The sequence below is a fragment of the Limtongia smithiae genome (genome assembly GCF_038497785.1).
Source record: "Limtongia smithiae strain NRRL Y-17922 unplaced genomic scaffold V1518scaffold_18, whole genome shotgun sequence".
Lineage (NCBI taxonomy): Eukaryota > Fungi > Ascomycota > Lipomycetes > Lipomycetales > Lipomycetaceae > Limtongia > Limtongia smithiae.
Window position 1 is genome coordinate 113575 of NW_027117639.1, and position 19962 is coordinate 133536.

Sequence of the window (19962 nt, forward strand, 5' to 3'; positions counted from 1 at the left end):
AAGTAGCTTACGCTAACGGTATACGTACAAGCACAGACGCCTCTTTCCAATTTCAGGTCTTGGCAGCGAAATGCCGCACATTCCATTGGCGGAAGTTACCGGTACCGACTGGACGACCGCCTCGCTTCCTTCAACCCTCGACGCATTCATTCATACTTCCTCCTCGCCATGGCGCGTTCGCTCTTTCTGCGTGTGCTTGTGTTCTGCGGCGTGCTGCTCGGGGGAGTTAGAGGGAAGACAACCACGGCCACGACGCCGTCGTACACCTCGGTGCCGGTCTACCCAGCTCGTAGGTGATGCTGATGCTATTTTTGGGTACGCAACGCTGACCGTCTATAGCTCTCGGTGGCCGCAACTCGCAAGACAACGACTGGCTCGACGCGTACGACAAGGCGCGCGCGTTCGTTACGGAGCTCACACTTCTGGAGAAAATCAACCTCACCACCGGGACAGGCTGGGAGATGGGCCCCTGTGTGGGCAACACAGGTACAATCCCGCGCCTGGGGTTTACCTCGTTGTGCCTGCAAGACTCGCCGACAGGCGTGCGGTATGCCGACTATAACTCGCTATTTCCAGCGGGACTGGCGACGGCGGCCACGTTTAACAAGGAGCTGATGTACCAACGTGGGCAGGCGCTTGGCAAGGAATTTTTGGCGAAGGGCGCGAATGCGATTCTGGGGCCTGCGGTGGGGCCAATGGGGCGCACGCCGGAGGGGGGACGGAACTGGGAGACATTCGGACCGGAGCCATATTTGCAGGGCATCGCTGGCGCGTTGTCGGTGCTCGGGATTCAGGACCAGGGCGTCATGGCCACAGGTGCGTACTCTTCTGCGACGACAAGTTCAATGCTAACACTGCACAGCTAAGCACTTCCTTCTCTACGAGCAGGAGCATTTCCGCCAGGTCGCGGAATTTCAAGGATTCGGTTGGAGCTCTATCGAGGCGCCGTACAGCTCGAATGTGGACGATCGCACGCTGCACGAAGTCTACGCGTGGCCGTTCGCGGACATGATCCGCGCCGGCGTGGCATCCGTCATGTGCTCATACAACATGGCAAACAACAGCCAGGCGTGTCAAAACAGCTACCTGCTGAACCGCGTGCTCAAGGACGAGCTTGGGTTCCAGGGCTTTGTCATGTCGGACTGGGGCGGCCAACGATCCGGCGTTGCGAGCGCTCTTGCGGGATTGGATATGACGATGCCGGGGGATGGGCTGTCTTGGGCGGACGATAATCCGCTTTGGGGACCGCAGCTAGCGTTATCAGTTTTGAACGGATCCGTGCCGATTTGGAGATTAGACGACATGGCAACGCGAATTATGGCGGCGTATTACAAGGTTGGACAGGACCAACTTACGATCGAGCCGAATTTCCAGTCATGGAGCTTTGATACTTACGGTGCAGTGTATCCGCGATCATACGACACACCGTACGCCACGATCAACAAACACGTCAATGCGCGCAGCGCGCTGAGCTCGAATGTCACCGCCACCATCGCTACTGAAAGCATGGTTCTCCTCAAGAACAATGGAGGGTTGCCGCTGCAAGCATATGGTAGCCTCGCGCTATTAGGTTCCGCGGCAGGACCACCACCACTTGGCCCCAACGGCTGCGAAAACCTCGAGTGCAATAACGGCACGCTCGGCATGGGCTGGGGCTCCGGTACCGCCAATTATCCATATCTCGTGACGCCGCTAGAGGCTATCAATGCGAAAGTGCGCGCGAATAGCATGTCGTTGGCGTATAACCTCGACGATGACGACCTCGACGGGTGCGCTTCGACGGCTGAGAATATGGACGCTGCGATTGTGTTTATCACGTCGGATTCGGGCGAGTGTCTTGCGTCGGTGGAGGGTAATATCGGCGACCGCAATGATTTATACGCGTGGCATAGTGGTGATGACTTGGTGAAGGCAGTTGCGGCGGTGAATACGAATACTATCGTGGTCGTGGAGACAGTGGGTGCGATTGATATGGAAGCTTGGATCGAGAACGAGAATGTGACCGCGGTGTTGTACGCCATCGTCGCAGGACAAGACGTCGGGACAGGTATCGCGGAGATCTTGTTTGGCGACTCTTCGCCTAGCGGGAAGTTACCGTTCACGGTGGCTAAGAACACGACCGATTACCCCGCGAGTGTGGCGTACACGATGTCCTCCACGTCACCGCAGATTAACTATACGGAAGGCATTTTCATCGATTACAAGCATTTTGACAAGAACGACATCACACCGCGGTACGAATTCGGTTACGGCCTGAGTTACACGACCTTCGAGATCAGTGACGTGTCGGCCGAAGTCGTGGATAGCGCGAATATCTCGACGTATGCCGACACCGCACCTGCGTATTTGGACGCGGAGTACTACAACGAGACGTATTTACCCTCATCAAACAGCTTGATCTACCCCGATGACATTCCCAGGTACGAATATTTTATATACCCGTATCTGACCGTGAAGCAGGCGCTCAACGTATACTATAACGACAACGCCTATCCGTATCCGAACGGGTACTCCACCGAGCAAGCATCTTCTCCATCGCCCTCCGGCGGCGCGTCGGGGGGCAATCCTGCTCTATGGGACGTCCTCGCCACCGTCTCCGCATCGGTGTCCAACACAGGCTCCGTGTACGGCGGCGAGGTCGTGCAACTATATATCTCCTACCCCACCGTCACAGATATCGACTTTCCAATACGTTCTCTGCGAGGGTTTGAAAAGGTATTTCTCGACGCCGGCGATAGCGCTACCGTAGGGTTTAACCTGACGCGGCGTGACCTGAGTTATTGGGATGTGATCACCAGCGATTGGGTACTGCCGAGCGGGGAGTTTGGGGTATATGTCGGGAATAGCAGTCGGAATGCGGTTAATACGGCGAGTTTTGAGTTGTAACTTGCGCTTTTTTGTTTGCATGTTAAACGTATAACAATAGAATAAAATACAATGATTCAGCAGTGGACAGCTTAGAAATAGCAGCGTTCAGATGCGGAGGGAATGAGCTCGGAGGTGTCGTTGTTTGGGGTATAATCTTCAGATACCGGACCAGGAACGCGACCACTGGATCTAGACTCAGAGTCGCACTCGACACGGCCATTCATAATCGTCGCCATCGACATCTCCTCCCCTCCAACTGCTCGTCCTTCTATCCTCGTCTCAGTCTCTGCGGCAAAGTCAAGCTGCGTCAGGACATGCCATACGCTTGAATGCGCCGCCGCTTGCATCTTCACCCATCCCATAGCTGTCGCCGGTGTCGAGGTGTCGGTCTCGGCAGGAAAAGAGGGTTATCGGCGGAGTCTTCATGGCTGTACGGACTGAAGTCGTAGAATAGGCACGGGCGGCGTCTCGTGCACTGGTGACTCTTGCCCGTCGTCCCTGAGCTGTATTCGTGATAGTGGCCGCTGGCGGTGTGAATAGAGACCGCGCCGATACAAGTGTCACATCACGACCCCGCTCCCGGTTCTACTATATATATGACCGTCTTCCTCCTCATGCTCTGCACCGTCTGGAAGCCCAACGGTGACGACGCTCGGCAACATGCTCGCGGGCCGTCTGTTCAAGGGTCTCGCCGCCGCTGCGGCGCGCCCGGCCCTGAGCGCCCTCTCCTCCTCCTCCTCCTCCTCTACCCCGTCTCCCCCTACCGCCACCGCCACTCCCACCACACCACCCTCGCCTATGACCTCTGCACTCCCCGGCGCATACGTCGTCGCCAGCGTCAGCGCGCCTTTTGCAGCCGTCGCCAGCATCGCAACCCGCAAAATGGCCATCCCTGATTTTGATGCTCTGGTGGCAGAGATACGGGCCGAGATACAAAAGACTTCAGGGCTTGATGCGAAGGAAGTGAATGTGAAAGGACTAATGGAGACGATGCGGAGATATACGTCGCAGAGGACGGAGTGGGGACGGTTTGCGCTTGAGGATCCGTCACGGAGTTATACCAGGTATGTGTGGTGCGTGGCGATAACACGATAAGGATAACGACTGACTATGGAGATAGAAACGGGGTCGATGATATAGAGGATAAAGCGAATCTACTCGTGCTGGTGTGGAATCCTGGAAAATCCTCGCTTATCCACGACCATGCTGATGCCCAGTACGTCTCTTTGCCGCTCTCCTCCTCCTCGCCATGCTAACATTCGTAGCTGCGTCATGAAAATCCTTGAAGGCAATCTCGTCGAGACCGTCTTCAAATGGCCCGACAAGACGGCGCCTCCAGCGCCGATGGAGATCGATAAACAGCAGACATATCGCACCGACGACGTCGCGTACATTGCGGACGACATCGGGCTGCATAGGATAAGCAATAACAGCCCGAACAAGATTGCGGTCTCGCTGCATTTGTACACACCACCATGGGCCGCAAAGTGTATGTTTTCACTTTGTGTTCTGTATGGATTTTGCTAACGATATAGTCGGTTGTCATGCGTTCGACGAAAAGACCGGAAAACAAGTCCACGTCGACCTCTCTAACCTCTATAGCTACCATGGCATCCCCCGGACAAAGCACGCAGACCACGTCTAGCACTTTCTTTTTACGCATATCTCTCGCATATTTTCCGAATCTACACGGAGTTGAGGACTTCTGGCATCATTCTATATATTGGCGTATTCATTGCTCTTTGCGTTTAAAATTTTCTTGTGTAGCAGTATCTAAAATTTAACCTAATCTAATGCGAAATATATTGGAACACATACGACACTTGTTCCTTGTCGGTCTCCTGCTGCAACAGTTTATCCTGGATACCCGATAAATCCCCGTTTGTGAAGTGATTCCACGTGCTCGTGTCGCCGTATAGCATCGCCGGCGCCTTAATAAACTGATGCCCGTCCGGTCTGCAACGTTTACATTTGAACGTGGTATGCGTATCCGAAAGCATGTCAGGAGTAAACACAAACAGTTGGCGCAGGTCGTCGAGTGCGAAGTGGCGCTCCACGTCTTGTTTTTCGTCCACCACGCATGAGGAGAGTGATTGCTTGTGTGACTGTCGCTGGAAAATTTTCTCCTCTATAGACCCCGTCGCGATGAAGCGGTATACGAAGCAGTCCTTCTTTTGTCCATCACGCCACACACGTGCCAGCGCTTGCTGGTCCGCGGCGGGGTTCCAGTCCGGATCAATCAGGATTAACCGGTTTGCGCCAATTAAATTGATACCACACCCACCAGCCTTGCTACTCAGCAAAAACACAAATTCGGGTCCCTCCGGGTCATTGAACTTGTCCACAATTTTCTGCCGCTTCGTCACGTTCATGGTGCCGTCGAGTCTCAAGCTGCCGTAGCGACGGTTGCGGCACAGCTGCTCGATGAGGTCGAGCGTCTGTGTGTAGTTACTGATCACGACAATCTTGTCGTTCGTATCGCGCCGGATGCGGTATAACATGCGCTCGAGGATCATAAATTTGCCGGAGTACGACGAGTCGACTTCGCGGTCGCGACTGTTTCGCGCCTCTCGCGCAACGTAGCCCTCGGGGAATAGCTCTCCGCACCCCGGAAGTTCTTCTTGCAGGTTGAGCAGATCCGGGTGATTGCACAATTTCTTCAGCGCGTTGACGGCCTTCAATGGTTGCGAATCCGCGCCTTTGAGAAGTTTCTTGATGTCCGGCGAGGTGAGGTACATCTTGTACAGTGCTTCTTGGAAGGGCGAGAGGCGACAGAACACGACGTGCTCGTACTTGACCGGTAGATATTTCGAAAGAATATCGTTGGTACGTCGAATGATAAATCTGTTCACGAGCTGTCCTAGCTCGTTGAGTTTCTTGTCGCCATTGGTCCTGTCGTTATCTGTACCATTGGCGTCGCGGCCGCGAAGAATTGGAATTTCGAAATTCTTTCTGAACTCAGCTTGTGTCCCAAGTAAACTCGGGTTAGCGAAATTGAGTAGCGCAAAGTATTCAGATAAATCATTCTGGATGGGAGTTCCGGAGAGGATGACACGACGTTTTACGTTCAACGCATTCAACGCTGAGAACGTCTGGGACTCATTGTTCTTAAGCCGATGACCCTCGTCGCAAAGTAATAATCCAATCTCGGTATTCATCAACTCGCCAGCATTCATGCGCAGAGTCTCGTAAGACACGATCAGCACCGGCCGCACGGCGGCAGCGCGGCCCTCCGCAATAGCCCACTGGCGTAATTGCCGTTGCAACTCGCCTTTACCTGCCTTACCGTCGACTGCAAACGGGTTAAGCGCATCCTTGCCGAGCCATTTGACGAGCTCATTGGCCCAATTCTTAACAAGGGAGGAGGGACACGCGATAATGCATTTCTCAATGGTGGGTTTTCCGGGAGCCGGTGACTGCCGGAGGAGCGTCCACATCAGCGTAATGCATTGTAGCTGGAAATATTAGCAAGGTTCACTTCAAGCAGAGCGGCGACGTACAGTTTTGCCGAGGCCCATCTCGTCGGCCATGATGCATCCAAACGCTTTCGGATCAACCATACCAGTCGTACAGCGGTATAAAAATCTGACGCCCTCGACCTGATGCGGTCGGAGCACCTTTGTCAGGCGCGGATCGATCACGACAGCGACATTCGGTTGTGTTCCCGCCTCGTCCTTATTTAACCCGAGCATCTCCGCGAGGCTTTTATGCACAGTAGAGTGTTTCGGTAATTCAGCTGCCTCCTCCTTAGCTTCAGTGTCGGCGTCGGCATCATTCTGGGAGATCGTCGGGTCGTATAACACAATTGCGAACTCGCCGGCGGGGTCATGCAACGCCTTCGGCACGAAATTCACACGACGCACCATTCCCAGAGCTGGAGGTGGACGGTATGTATGCTCGGGATTCTTATTTTTTGTTGGTACCGTGAATCGCTGTGTAAACACGATATTCGGGTCGCGGGGAGTGAACACGGGGAATGAAGACCCCGAGGTGACTTTACCGATTGTAAATGCTTCGTCGTTGTCATCGGTGCCGGCAGTGGGGTGTGCATCTTCGGCATAATTCACGCGCCGTCGTTTTCGCAGAACCAGATCTTCAGTGCCTCGCGATTTTAGCGCCGGAGAGACGAAGGGCTTGGAAAGTGTCGAAAGCGCATCGATGGATGATGGTCGGCGGCGGGGCGTGCCGCCAGCGAGTAGTACTGGTGTACCAGAAGGCGTGGGAACTGTGTTTGCACGCGCCGCTGGTCGGCGTTGAATATCCGCGGACATTATGAGCGTGGAGGGGTTGAAGGGAGAGACAGCAGGCCGTGAAGTGGCGTGGACGTGAGGAGCCGCGGCGCGTCGATGTTTGTTTACCTCACGCGGTGTCACGTGCTCTCACGCGCTGCGCGACTACGGTCATCGGCTTCGTTGATGGAGTCTGTGCTCTGCGGTCTAAGAGGAGAATACAATGAAATATAGTAGAAACTCGTATAGGAAGGGTGTAACGGGTACAGAAGGTGAGTGTTGAGAACTAGTGCAGATCATCGGCGCTGGGACTTTACGAGCCTCTTCGGGGCGACCGACTAACACGCTTTTACGACCATATCTCCTTTCTTCCTCTCCCTCTACTTCAGATCTCCAGCTACAGAGGCTACTCCACGCACTTTGACGGTGGAGAATTCTTGTGAGACTGCGTTTGCGACTGAGGATTTTTATCTGGACTGTCTGATCCTGCGGTGTGCGCAACGAGCTTCCCTCCTCGAGGAGTACGGATCCCCGTCCAAGACAGTATGAGGTGTGTATTACTCTTTACAGTAAGCGACTTGCGCTTGGATCGATAGCTAAATAATGCGTGTGTATAGTTCCACATCCTCAAGGGAGAGCTCGAGCTCAATCAAAGGTAAAAACCACCCCGGCCAGCTTTGCAATCAATGCACTCAACACTAACCTCACACTCCCCAGTCGTTGCGCGCTTTCGTCCACAGAATGCCTCCGAAAATGCTAAAGGCGGCGAAGCGATTGTGGATTTTGTGGGTGACAATACCATCGTTCTCGGGGTGCGTATTTATGCGAAACTAGTGTTGTGCATGCGGGAGCTTACGAGGGTGCGTAGTCAAAGGAATTAGACGGGAGCTTTACCTTTGATCGCGTATTTGGAATGAATTCGGAGCAGAGCGATGTTTTTGAGTATAGCATTCGGTCGACTGTTGATGGTAAGTCTGCGAGTTGTGAAGGTGTCGGGCGGTATTGACGTGACAGACATTCTGAATGGGTACAACGGTACCGTATTCGCGTATGGCCAGACCGGCTCGGGAAAGTCGTTCACAATGATGGTAAGATTTGCCAACTCCGGGGTATGGGACAAGTACTGATAATCTAGGGCCCTACCATCGATGGCAATCTGCGCGGCATCATCCCGCGCATCATCGAGCAGATCTTCGCCTCCATACTACAGAGTCCGGCCGAGATTGAGTATACCGTCCGCGTCAGTTACATGGAGATATACATGGAACGCATTAAGGATCTTCTTCGACGTAAGTTTACTGTCTTTGATGCCAAAACATAGTCTAACAGAGCAGCCGCGAACGATAACCTCCCGATCCATGAGGACAAACTAAAAGGTGTCTACGTCAAGGGGCTGCGGGAGATATACGTGTCATCCGTCGACGAGGTGTACGAAGTTATGCGTGAAGGTGCAGCCGCTCGTGCGGTGGCATCGACGAATATGAACATGGAGTCATCGCGGTCGCATTCCATCTTCGCCGTTGCGATCTCACAGAAGAACACCGAAACTGGCAGCTCAAAATCCGGGCAACTCTTCCTTGTGGATCTCGCTGGTTCAGAAAAGGTCGGGAAAACCGGTGCTTCTGGTCAAGTTCTCGAGGAGGCCAAGAAGATTAACAAATCGCTCTCTGCCCTGGGCATGGTTATCAACGCTCTCACCGACGGCAAATCCACACACGTACCGTATCGCGACTCTAAACTAACGCGAATTCTACAAGAGTCGCTGGGAGGGAACTCGCGGACGACGTTGATTGTGAATTGCTCGCCCTCGAGCTATAACGACCAGGAGACGCTATCTACCTTGCGTTTCGGGGTGCGCGCGAAGAATATCAAGAATAAACCTAAGATTAACGCGGAGCTGTCACCAGCGGAGCTGAAGATTCAGTTGCGTAAGGCGCAGGCGCAGAATGCAACGTATGCGCAGTATATTGCGTCTATCGAGAAGGAGCTTGGGTTGTGGCGGTCAGGGGAACAAGTCGCTAAGGAAAAATGGGCGCATATCTTGCCGACACTGTCCGAGAAAGGTTTGTCAACGCCGAAGAGGAATGGGTCTGATAGGTCCGGTAGTGCGACACCACGGACAGATGCCGACGAGCTTGAGGATCGTATGCAGAAGGAGAACGAAATGGAGGATCGCCTAGCAGAGAAGGAAGATGCGATTATGAAGCTTGAGCAAGAAAACGCTGCCTTGCGTGTGACTGAAGCCGAAGCGACGAAGGATCGTGAGAGCCAGTGGGAGGAGCTTGCGAAAATGAAGCAAGAGTTTGAGAAGCTGCAGTTTGAGAGCAAGGAGACTACGATCGCGATGGATGAACTTAAAGAGTTACACGCAGAGGCGACAGCGGAACTCGAAGCCGCGAGGAGGCAATTATTCGACGCAACGACGGAATCGCAGCGGATGAAAGACCGCCAGGAAGAGCGCAAGCGACAGAAGCGTGAGAAGGTGCTGGCAATGACGGCGGAGTACAAGTATTTCAAGCTCGCGGAGAGCGATGAGGGCAACATTGTCGAAGACAATGACGGACGTCGGAGTTGCCTGGATGCGGCGCTGAATATACTCGAGAAGCACGAGAGCGTGGATGACGTGACTGTGGTAGACACGAAAGCGCTGCATCAGTATTTGGTCGAATCGCGGGAGTTTATCACAAAGACCGAGGGGTTACTGGACGGGTGCATCGAGGAGATCGAGACGTCAGCCGAGCGAAGGGAAGCGCTTGAGAAGATTGTCGCTGACGCTGTTGCGGGGGTTACGGCAGATGGAGCCGATACGAAGCAGCAGAGTGTGCTGGCGAAGATGCTCGCCGATACGAAACGAGATTTGATCACGGTTTTGGAGGACAACAAACGCTTACGCAAAACAATTGCAGCGACGGATAGCGTCAGCTCATCGTCGTCGTCGACGATCGCGTCACCGACTGCGTCTTCGATGTCGTCTATCTCCTCGCGCTCGCCTGCTGCTGATAACGAGCGACCTGCGACCCCTGTGCGGGAGCACGCAACGAAGATTGTACACTCGCCTACTAAGGACCGGTACCAGACATTGAAGGAGCAACAGTCCGAATTTGAGGAGATGAAGCGTTCGCTGATGCGGGATCTGCAAAGCCGCTGCGAACGCGTGGTAGAGCTTGAGATCTCTCTGGACGAGCTGCGGGAGCAGTACAATTTTGTGATGCAGGCGGCGAAGACGAGTAAAGGCCAGCAGAAAAGGATGATGTTTTTGGAGCGGAATTTGGAGCAACTCACGCAAGTACAGCGCGCATTGGTAGATCAGAATGCGGAGTTGAAGCGCGAGGTCGCAGCCGCGGAGCGCAAGGTGCGTGCGCGGAATGAGCGGATCGCCGGGCTTGAGGAGTTGTTGCACAATTCGCAGGAGCGGCTTGTTGCCGAGGCGCAGAGTTTCGAGACGAGGCTTACGTTGTTGCGGAGTCGACTTGAGGACGTGTCTGCGTTCCGCAAGATCGCGGACGGCGACCAACAGTTGGAGGGTCAGCGGATCGTGAAGCCGCTGCGCGGCGGCGGGGGTGCAGCTTCGGGCAGAAGTCCGCTAGAGTACTTCCGCGGCGGCGGCGTAGAGAATAGTCCCGAGAGCGGAAGTCCTGGGATGGCGGGGAGCCGTCGCACAAGCTGGTTCCATCGGACGTGAGTGCATGTGGGATGATGCAACGAAAATGCGGCGTTTTGCGGGAATGTATGATTTACAGCTGTAATAACTAGTTTTTAATTGCACGAAGATGAATAGTGATTAGGAAGGGAGAGCGGTGTCTTGAACTGAGAGGAACATTGCTCCGCGACGGAGTTCGTCCTCACGCGGCCAGGGATAGTTCACCGGGACAGAGGGCGGGCGCGAGGAGACGTCTTTGACCATCTCCGCAAGTGCTTCAAGGATGTATGCGGATTTGTTAGCTTCGCGAGTGTGCGCGTGGTGCTGTGATTGTGGTTGTGATTGCGGTTCTGTTTCGGTCGCAAGACGGTGGTCGGCGACGGCAGTGGCAGCGGCGAGCATGTCGCGGGGGTACGGCCCTGACCAACCGTCCGGGAGGAAAGACTCCGGCGCGGTAGAGAACTTGGCGATGCGTGTGGCGTAGTCAAGAAGGTCGGAGTAGGGTAATTTCTTGGTGGTGGTGTCAGGGTTGTCGTTGGAGTCGTCATCGCTGACGTCCCCATCGCTGTCATAAGAGGGTCCCCTCGCGGCGAGAAGTTGTGCGCGCGCGTCGGCGAGGGATTGTAGTAACCCAGTGAGTCGTTTATCGAGGGCGACTGAAGTTGCCTGCAACTCGGCGATGGTGCGGGTGTTGTGTTGGAACGTGATGAGCTCGTCGACGCTTGTGGAGAGACTAGAGTCTGCAGAGAGGAGAGATTTGGCAACGTCGACGGAGCCGGGGCGGTAGTGGCCTACGGCGGAGACGAGGTCTGCGAGCGCGCGTTCGAAGGTGTCGAGGGCTGGGTAGATGGCAAGGCAGGGAGCAGTAGCGGCAGTATAAGGAGCCTCGGACGTAGATGTGGCGAGGATGCGCGCACGGTGGTCTGCGACAGCCGCCGCGAGGGAGCGGGGAGGGCCGGCCATGGTGTTGGTGAAGTTGCAGGCGAAGTGAAGATGCCTCCGCAATGCCAAGACCGATACCGATCACGTGACTAAACCCCTGAGCGATGATCTCAATCACATATCACATCCGGTCACAGCCGCCGTGAGTCGCGATCACGGATCGCTGACCGCCGCCAGGTCCCTCTGCTTCATCGACTTCATAACCATCTTCAGCAAGCATTTTTTGCTGTGTTATGCCGTGTTTGCTCATACCATTCAGAGTGCATACGTCTTATGTGCAAGATCCTTGTACTCCCGCCTCGTGTCGCCCACAGCCCGTCCACACACATCCACCGCAGTGCTACGGGTGCGGCTCTACCTGCCCTTAACCGCTATCGTGCTTGCTGATCCCCGCCCGATCTACACCACCAACCCTCGCGATAATGCAAACGGCATTTCCACAGCTTTTGCGCGATGAGCTGAGGCTGCTCGATAGTTACACTTTTGACTTTGACTCCGCGCACCTCACGTCCTACGAAACATGGCACGTTCACGGCACTCACCTCGGCGTGGCGGACACGCCTGTGCTTGCGCGTGTGCCGGTGTCCTCGGGCGCGTTGCGTCTTGAGCAGGAGTTTGCGATTGTCCGGCACATGCAGAAGCTAGATCCCACTGCAGCTCACTTCATCCGCGCGTACGAGTTCTTCCACCTCAAGAACAATGGTGCAGTCGTCTCCATCTTCGAGTACATCGGCGAGAACGTGCTCCCTGAGTTCTCCACCGCTATGGCCTCCGCGCACGCCATGGACAATTCTCTCCAGGTCTGTGTATCGTCGTCTTCACCACTACAGGCGCCGTCTCGCATTATCACCCTGTGTGAGTTCCTAGGTTTTGCTATCGGTGCGTGCGAGTGCCTTGAGGTACTACACTCCTCGCACAACATCGTGCACGGCGAGATCCGCGACGACGCGTTCGTATATAACCCTGATATCGGCACTGTCAAGATCACACAGTTCGGCTGCAGCACAACGCGCTCCGTGCAGAACAGCCTCGCAAACGGGACTATTCAGGATATGTTTGAGAATTCCGCCCTCAGCTCGAAGTATGTCTACCTCTCACCCGAGCAGACAGGTCGTGCATCCACAGTCATCGACCACCGCACAGATATATACTCACTCGGCGTCGTGTTTTTCTCCTTGCTCACGAGCCGCTTACCGTATTACGGGTCAGCAATGGACATTATCCACCACATCCTGCACTCCCCATTACCCTCAATCGAACCTCTCCGCCCAGACATCCCCTCCGTCATCGACCGCATCATCCATAAAATGACATCAAAGCAAGCGTCCATGCGCTACCTATCTGCCACTGGCCTCAAGCACGACCTCATCCGCGTGCATAATCTTGTGAAAGACTGCAGCTCTGACGAAATCGACGACTTTGAAATCGGCAAGAACGACGTATCCTCGATATTCATGACTCCGACAGAGATTATCGGTCGCAATATTGAGCGCGACTTCATCGTCAACGTGGTCCGCAAGTTTGCAAAGCGGAAGAGCTTACATTCCGGCGGTATCAGACGTGGCTCCAAGCATGCCACTAATGTGAGTTCTAGTGGCATCCCCGGCGCAGGTACGGTATCCGACGTCTGGAGCTACGCAAGCTCCAACCCCGTAAAGCATGATTCTCGAGACAGCGATGCGGAATCCTCGGTCTCCAACGCGACAGTCTCTGGGGTGATGTCCTCTCCGAAGGGCACCGCTGCCAGTGCCTACACATCCTCTGTTACCCGCACGTCACATCGGCCACGCACTGAGGTCATTGTGATTCGCGGACATCCGGGTATCGGCAAGACGAGTTTAGTCACTGCTGTGCAGGCTCCCGTGCGCAAGTACGGGTTCTATACGCGGGTCTCTGTACGTGAAGTTGCGCGATGTCCGTTCGAGCCGCTCACCCAGGCGTTATCCGCGCTGCTCAAACAGGTGCTCTCAGAGCGCTCGGATGTTCTTGATCAGTTTTACACCAACTTCCGTGCCAAGATCGGCGCCCAATGGCCGTCGCTCAAGAAATTCTTGTCTGTCCTGCCGGAGCTGCAGACGCTGATCAATCTGCAAGCCTCAAATCCGATGATGAACCACTCGACCACTGATCTTCTCGGAGTGGTCACGGAAGATGACAACGCGTCACTGTCGTCGAACTCCGTCTCCGTCGACCAGGACGTGTGGAACGACGGCATGTCGCAGTCAAGCCGCTCAAGCAGTCTTCGTCGGCGTGCATTTGTGCCCGGCGGTGAGCAAACACAGTTACTCGGCGCGGCGGAGTTGCTCAAGAACTCTTCCGGAAATAAGATGCTCTTCGCCTCGTTTCTGCTCTCGCTGTTCCGGGTTATATCCGAGATGTTTGTGATTACAATCGTGTTTGGCGATATGCAAGTGGTCGATGAGGAGACGCTTGAGTTGATTATGAATATCATCCATTCCAAAGTCGAGGCGGTTCTTATCTTCACAGTGCGAGATGGTACACCACTGAAGCCTGCATTTCAAGATTTTTTGGATAGCGATTATTCGAAGCTTACCAGCATGACGTTGAAGCCTCTCAATCGTCCCGCGGTCGAGCTATACGTTTCCCAGACTTTACACCGCGAGCCGAGCGACATAAGCGATCTCACGACATTCCTATACGAGAACATCAAAGGCAACCCATTCTATCTCGGCGAGTTTTTACATATGCTGTACAAAAGCAAAGTCATCAAGTTCAATATCCGCGAAGGCAGATGGGTCTACGGCGATATTGCAAAAGTTCAAGAGGTGTATCTAAGTTTTATCTCGAACTCTGAAATTGATCAATCGTTTATCCTTCGCCGGTTGCGTGAGTTTCCCAAGCGCACGAAAAATTTTTTGATCTGGGCCGCGTTTCTCGGATCGCCATTCTCGTTCCGACTCGTGCAACTATTCATGTCGCTGCCCGAGGGTCTGTCATCGAGTGATTCGAATGAGGGCTTTACCGATAACGTGACGCTGATCGAGGCTGATGACAAGGCGATCTCGAGCTTGCAGACGCTGTTACAGGCTGGCGTGATTATGCAGGCCGAATCTGCAGACGACTTTAAGTTCGTACATGACCGCTACTCGCGCGCCGCGCTCGCGCTCGTACGTCCCGAGAATGTGGCGACAATGAACTTGATCATCGCCCAGACGCTCATGAAGGCTGAGAATCACGACGCGTTTCACGTGTGCGAGCACCTGTTGTTCGCTCTGCCGCTGTTGCTCGACAAGGAATATCGCCAACAGTACCGCCGGGAATTTGTCAATGCCGGTGATGTCGCGATGGAGAGCGGGTCATTCACCAAGAGTGCCGAGTTCTATTCCGCGGCGATAAAGCTGTTACAGTCAGATCCGTGGGATTGTACGTCGCCCGACGTGGATTACAACGAGACTTTTAATCTGCATTTGAGCCTCGCGAGGGTGCGGTATTGGCAAGGAAAACCCGCGGAGTGCTTGAACATAGTCGATTCTCTCCGCACGTTCGCCAAGAACAAGTTGCATTTGATTGCGTGCTTCAGACTGATAATAGCGGTCGACTACATGCGTGGTTCGTACGTGAACTCGTGCAACCTCGTCAGCACAATGATTCGCGAACTTGAGGCCGTTGATTTCTACCACTACGACGACAGCGATTACACCCACAAATTTTTCCAGCTCCATGACCAGATCGACGCAATGGACGACGCGCAGATTATGAGCCGTTTCGTGTGCGACGACGAGGAGAAGCGCGCGCTACGCACGCTATTCACAGAAATGGGCATGATGATGTATATGGGTGATCCCGACAAATTTTATCCGTTCGTTATCGCCAATATGGAAGCGCAGTTCAACCACGGAGCGTGCGAGTCCTCGTGCACTGCATATGTCTTGTTTGCATTTGTCGCGGTGGCGAAGTATCAGCTCTATTCGTTTGCAGATCGCCTCCGTCAGATCGCGCTAAAGATGATTACGCGTTCGACGAACTCAGAACTTATAGGGCGCGCGACGTCTATATATATCTCGTTGTTGGATCACTTGTTCGCTGATGGCAGGGACGTGGTTCCGTTGCTGGAGTACGCGACCTCCCATGCGTTGACTGCCGGCGATCGTACGGGATTATTACAGCTGCAAGCCATGAATCTGCGGATCGAGTTTGTTGGGCTGCTTGGTTTGAACAACGTCGTCAGCAAGTGCCAAAAGATCCTCGATGACACCGATCCGGTCTATGATGAGTGCGAAGCAATCGTGTCCATCCGCTCAGTCTGTCAAGCTGGTAAAGCGCTCATTGGCAACACGAAGGCCACTTGCGCCGCAGATCTGCTGTCGGACGACAAGCACGACGCGGAGGCGTATCGGAAACGGCTACTCTCGCGGAAATTCACAGTATCTACCGCGATCCTGAACGAGTTTTACATTCTTGCACTGTTTTTATTCGGTTACTACCGCGAGGCGTATGACCTTGCCGCGCAGCATATATGGCCACAGGGGTGGTCGATTCATCATTGTAGCGTTGCGACACTGTACTCGAGGTTTTTCCTGTGCCTTTCGATTTCCAAGCTTGCACGGGAACCGAATGTCACCGCACGCGAGCGGGAGTACATGCTGGCGCGTATTAGGGACGAGCAGCAAGCCATACGGCGGTGGTCGTCGGACACGAGCATTCACGGCTTCTACGGCGCGTCCATCATCGACATCGATCTTGCGAATTTCGATGGCCAGTTTGAGAAGGGCATGAAAATCTACGAGGACGTGTCGACAAAGTGCCGGCAGACTGAATCGCACTTCTTACTCGCGTTTTCGCACTTCCGAGCCGGTGAAATGTGTCTTCTGCGTGGTCACAAGACGCTTGGAAATCATATGATCCGGCAAGGCATTACTATCGCGCGCGAATGGGGTGGCATTGCGTTCATCGAACGCATATCAAAGGTGTACCCCGACGCAGCTAAGGCGCCTGTTGAGATCATGTACAAAAGCGTCGGCGTACAAACCGTCGCTGCCTCTGCGTCTCCAGGACCTTCGTCGGTTGCTGCGGCCTCGGTGCAAGTGGGTGAAGATCCTGAACTACTCGAACGGCGGTCGTCCGGAATTCCTGAGTTTGATGTTGTTGGCGAACCGCAGCTTTCGCGCGGCGGGATGCGTGTTGCTGGAAGGCGCGCATCGGTGAAGACGCTTGCGGAGGCGCGGCAGAACGCGATGCCGGCCGAGCGCGGAACGAGCACGTGGCAGGACGATAAGGAGAACAGCGCACAAGAAGATGAAGGAAATATGACGCTTGATATTCTGGATTTGACTTCAATTATCCGGAGCGGCCAGATTATTTCGAGCGAGATCAATGTCGACACGTTGTTGATAAAGATGATTGAGATTTTCATCAGCACTACTCGCGCCGAGATCTCGGCGGTCGTGATGCGTGAGGATGGACATTTCCGTGTTGCCGCTATCGGCACGTTGAACGAGATCAAGTCGTTCCGATCACCGCAGATGAGTCTTGAGAGTCTTGAAGACACGATATTCACGGCGGCGGTCATGTACTCGTTGAATGCGAGCGAGACCGTGTTTTTGAGTAATTCCCATGACGACGAGCAGTTCGCCGGCGCAGGCGCAACTTGGATGCAGAAGTATCCCGACGGCAGAAGCGTCCTTGTGCATCCCGTGCGGCACAAAAACATCGTCGTCGGCGCATTGTACCTCGAGGGCGCGGCGCATTCGTTCAACACCAGGCACATCGAGGTGATTGCGTTGCTGTCGCAGCAGATGGGAATTTCAATTACAAACGCGATGCTGTTTAAGAATATACGCAAGGCGACGATGGCGAATGCGGCGATGATTGAGAGCCAGAACGCGGCCCTGAAGGCTGCGCGCGAGTCTGAGTCGCGGTTTGTTGCAACACTAGAAACCATGCCTTGTATTATCTGGACTGCGGATCCAGTGCCGCCGTCGGAGGACAACAAGGACGCGATACCTGTCGTGGAATATCTCAACAATTACTGGTACAAGTTCTGTGGCGCAAATGCGCCTGGACCCGCGCAGAATGCGTATCTGACTCAGTTCCATCCCGACGATCGCGAGAAGTTCGTGGCAGCGCTACGCAATACAAGCAGTGGCGAGTACGAGAAGATCGAGGTCCGGATCATGCACGCGGATGGCAACTATCGTTGGCACGTATGCCGTGGCACGCCGTTGCATAACGACGAACACGTTGTTACGAAGTGGATTGGTGCGTTGATCGATATCGACGACCAGCGACAAGCACAGGAGAATGCGATGAAGGCAATGCACTTGAAGGAGGAAGCATCGCGGATGAAGTCGGAGTTCCTGGCGAATATGTCGCACGAGATTCGCACGCCAATCGCTGGTGTTATTGGCATGAGCGACTTGTTGTTGACCACGGAGCTACAACAGAGTCAGCGCGAGTTTGCGGATAATATCAGGCTATGCGCAGACGCGTTGCTGTCGGTGATCACGGACGTCTTGGATTTCTCCAAGATCGAAGTTGGTAAGCTCGAGCTTAGCAACGTGGCTTTTGACGTCGTACAGGTACTCAAGGACACTCTAAACATCTTGTCCTTCCCTGTCTCAAAGAAGGGCTTGCGTTTGAATGACGATATACAGTTTTCACGTCGGCCGATGCCACTTGTGATGGGCGATCCGGGCAGGTTCCGACAGATTGCAATGAACCTATTGACTAACGCGGTGAAGTTCACAGAGGGCGGACATATTACATTGTCAGCGCGGTGTGGATACGAGACTGAGGATGCAATAGAGGTTAAGGTCTTTATTTCTGACACCGGCATCGGCATCAGCCAGAGCGTATTATCGAAGCTCTTCCAACCATTTCAGCAAGGTGATAACAGCACAGCACGGCAGTTCGGTGGCACGGGACTTGGACTTTCCATTAGTAAGAACCTTGTCGAGTTGATGGGCGGCTCAATCGGCTTGGAATCGGACTATGGCAAGGGCACAATCGCGCATTTCGTGGTGCCTTTTTTGAAAGCGCCGCCTGGGTCGATGCCAGTGTCGACAAATCTGAGTGACGGTAGCAGCAACGCATTCGTGCCGTCGTGGGAACCGGGCGATTCATCGTATCTTGGCGGTATGATCGTTGCGGCATCGGGAACTACGAGCGCTACGACAGGCACCCTTGTTTCTGCAACCACCATGCCGCTCGGTTCTCATTCTGCGTCTCCGGAAGTGACAAGCAATCCACAGTCGGAGCGGCTGTTGCAACTGATGGCGGCGCCAACAAGTATGGAATCGAAGCTTCGCACGAGCGGCGCGATTATGCGACCCCCGCCTCATCATATCACACGCACATCGTCATCAGGGACGAGTGTTTCCAGCATGCAGTCAGCAAGCTCTGAGCTCACGACGTCGACTAGCAATCCTGAGGAATGTGCTGCGGAGACTAGCGTGGCGCCACTTATGATTCTTGTTGTTGAGGATAACTTGGTGAGTTCACCTGGATTTTGTTTCGGGAATGCATGCTAACTTATGAGTAGATTAACCAGCAGATCGCGCTGAATTTGCTCAAGCGGTTGAAGTACACGGCCGAGGCTGTTACCAACGGACTAGAGGCTCTAGATGCACTCGACGCGCGGTTATCGGCAGGTCGGCCATTTGATCTTGTGTTGATGGACTGTCAGATGCCGTTGATGGATGGATATGGTGCGTGTTCTCGATTCTTTTGCTTTTGAGATTGTTACTAATGATGTGGGATGCAGAGGCGACGCGACGGCTCCGGAAACACAAAAGCCCATGTATTTCAGAAGTCACAGTCATCGCCATGACTGCCAATGCTGTCATTGGCGATCGAGAGAAGTGTATTGAAGCAGGGATGTCTGATTACCTGGCCAAGCCTGTGAAGTTCAAGGTGCTAGAGATGATGATTGACAAGTGGAGTAGAAAGCGGACACCTGGGTAGCTGCGTCGAGTAGAGCTGATATGACGTAGGTGGATTGATAAAAGTGTGTACGCTGTATATTTTCTGGTGGGGAAAATCTTTGGTTCTGGTGTTGTGGTTTGGAAGTAGATAATGTTTTGAATTGTGTACATCAGAGTTATGAGCGAATATTTACAGACAACTATCTCATAGACTGAAGATATCTTGGTTACAACTTATCGGCGCAGAAGGGACAAGAATATAGAGAGTACTCTCAGACCGAACAGCATTAAGTTGCTGACTTCTCCTGAACACGCCAATATGCTTGTTGGTCATCTCATGCAGGGTTTTCAAGGGAGTTAGGACGACGGCATCGCCTTCTAAACACTCGTCTCTATCCCT

At 53.9% G+C, this 19962-nt stretch overlaps 6 protein-coding genes across 6 annotated transcripts; 4 read left to right on the forward strand and 2 right to left on the reverse strand.

The window, feature by feature from the left end:
- The first annotated feature begins 141 nt into the window (after positions 1 to 141).
- On the forward strand, positions 142 to 2984 carry V1518DRAFT_423593 (glycosyl hydrolase family 3 N terminal domain-containing protein). The gene is made up of 3 exons (XM_066905727.1): positions 142 to 289; positions 340 to 816; positions 863 to 2984. The coding sequence occupies exons 1-3, from the start codon at positions 169 to 171 to the stop codon at positions 2884 to 2886; spliced, it is 2622 nt and encodes an 873-aa protein (XP_066757010.1). The 5' UTR covers positions 142 to 168; the 3' UTR covers positions 2887 to 2984.
- Positions 2985 to 3427: 443 nt separating this feature from the next.
- On the forward strand, positions 3428 to 4714 carry V1518DRAFT_423598 (RmlC-like cupin domain-containing protein). The gene is made up of 4 exons (XM_066905728.1): positions 3428 to 3932; positions 3989 to 4084; positions 4134 to 4357; positions 4404 to 4714. The coding sequence occupies exons 1-4, from the start codon at positions 3529 to 3531 to the stop codon at positions 4511 to 4513; spliced, it is 834 nt and encodes a 277-aa protein (XP_066757011.1). The 5' UTR covers positions 3428 to 3528; the 3' UTR covers positions 4514 to 4714.
- On the reverse strand, positions 4583 to 7181 carry V1518DRAFT_423600 (P-loop containing nucleoside triphosphate hydrolase protein). The gene is made up of 2 exons (XM_066905729.1): positions 6369 to 7181; positions 4583 to 6323 (listed from the first exon to the last, which is right to left on the reverse strand). The coding sequence occupies exons 1-2, from the start codon at positions 7137 to 7139 to the stop codon at positions 4659 to 4661; spliced, it is 2436 nt and encodes an 811-aa protein (XP_066757012.1). The 5' UTR covers positions 7140 to 7181; the 3' UTR covers positions 4583 to 4658.
- A 62-nt stretch (positions 7182 to 7243) lies between these two features.
- On the forward strand, positions 7244 to 10878 carry V1518DRAFT_423601 (P-loop containing nucleoside triphosphate hydrolase protein). The gene is made up of 7 exons (XM_066905730.1): positions 7244 to 7647; positions 7715 to 7752; positions 7815 to 7909; positions 7966 to 8065; positions 8112 to 8185; positions 8233 to 8386; positions 8432 to 10878. The coding sequence occupies exons 1-7, from the start codon at positions 7643 to 7645 to the stop codon at positions 10777 to 10779; spliced, it is 2814 nt and encodes a 937-aa protein (XP_066757013.1). The 5' UTR covers positions 7244 to 7642; the 3' UTR covers positions 10780 to 10878.
- Positions 10719 to 11705, reverse strand: V1518DRAFT_423604 (vitamin-D-receptor interacting mediator subunit 4-domain-containing protein). Its single transcript, XM_066905731.1, has one exon. It carries the CDS (start codon positions 11698 to 11700, stop codon positions 10879 to 10881), a length of 822 nt encoding a protein of 273 aa, XP_066757014.1. The 5' UTR covers positions 11701 to 11705; the 3' UTR covers positions 10719 to 10878.
- Positions 11706 to 11879: 174 nt separating this feature from the next.
- V1518DRAFT_423605 (uncharacterized protein) lies at positions 11880 to 19800 on the forward strand. Its single transcript, XM_066905732.1, has 3 exons — positions 11880 to 19130; positions 19181 to 19346; positions 19403 to 19800. The coding sequence occupies exons 1-3, from the start codon at positions 12102 to 12104 to the stop codon at positions 19600 to 19602; spliced, it is 7395 nt and encodes a 2464-aa protein (XP_066757015.1). The 5' UTR covers positions 11880 to 12101; the 3' UTR covers positions 19603 to 19800.
- Positions 19801 to 19962: the final 162 nt, after the last annotated feature.

Bases quoted from the DNA above. Each gene is read 5' to 3' on its own strand.
- V1518DRAFT_423598 (XM_066905728.1), top strand. From the start codon at position 3,529: ATGCTCGCGGGCCGTCTGTTCAAGGGTCTCGCCGCCGCTGCGGCGCGC. The intron at 3,933-3,988 runs GTATGTGTGGTG...CTATGGAGATAG, and splicing joins CCGTCACGGAGTTATACCAG to AAACGGGGTCGATGATATAG. The intron at 4,085-4,133 runs GTACGTCTCTTT...TAACATTCGTAG, and splicing joins CACGACCATGCTGATGCCCA to CTGCGTCATGAAAATCCTTG.
- V1518DRAFT_423601 (XM_066905730.1), top strand. The intron at 7,753-7,814 runs GTAAAAACCACC...CACACTCCCCAG, and splicing joins GAGCTCGAGCTCAATCAAAG to TCGTTGCGCGCTTTCGTCCA. The intron at 8,387-8,431 runs GTAAGTTTACTG...CTAACAGAGCAG, and splicing joins CATTAAGGATCTTCTTCGAC to CCGCGAACGATAACCTCCCG.
- V1518DRAFT_423593 (XM_066905727.1), top strand. From the start codon at position 169: ATGGCGCGTTCGCTCTTTCTGCGTGTGCTTGTGTTCTGCGGCGTGCTG. The intron at 290-339 runs GTAGGTGATGCT...GACCGTCTATAG, and splicing joins GGTGCCGGTCTACCCAGCTC to CTCTCGGTGGCCGCAACTCG. The intron at 817-862 runs GTGCGTACTCTT...AACACTGCACAG, and splicing joins CCAGGGCGTCATGGCCACAG to CTAAGCACTTCCTTCTCTAC.
- V1518DRAFT_423605 (XM_066905732.1), top strand. From the start codon at position 12,102: ATGCAAACGGCATTTCCACAGCTTTTGCGCGATGAGCTGAGGCTGCTC. The intron at 19,131-19,180 runs GTGAGTTCACCT...ACTTATGAGTAG, and splicing joins TTGTTGTTGAGGATAACTTG to ATTAACCAGCAGATCGCGCT. The intron at 19,347-19,402 runs GTGCGTGTTCTC...TGTGGGATGCAG, and splicing joins GCCGTTGATGGATGGATATG to AGGCGACGCGACGGCTCCGG.
- V1518DRAFT_423600 (XM_066905729.1), bottom strand. From the start codon at position 7,139: ATGTCCGCGGATATTCAACGCCGACCAGCGGCGCGTGCAAACACAGTT. The intron at 6,324-6,368 runs GTACGTCGCCGC...TAATATTTCCAG, and splicing joins AGATGGGCCTCGGCAAAACT to CTACAATGCATTACGCTGAT.
- V1518DRAFT_423604 (XM_066905731.1), bottom strand. From the start codon at position 11,700: ATGGCCGGCCCTCCCCGCTCCCTCGCGGCGGCTGTCGCAGACCACCGT.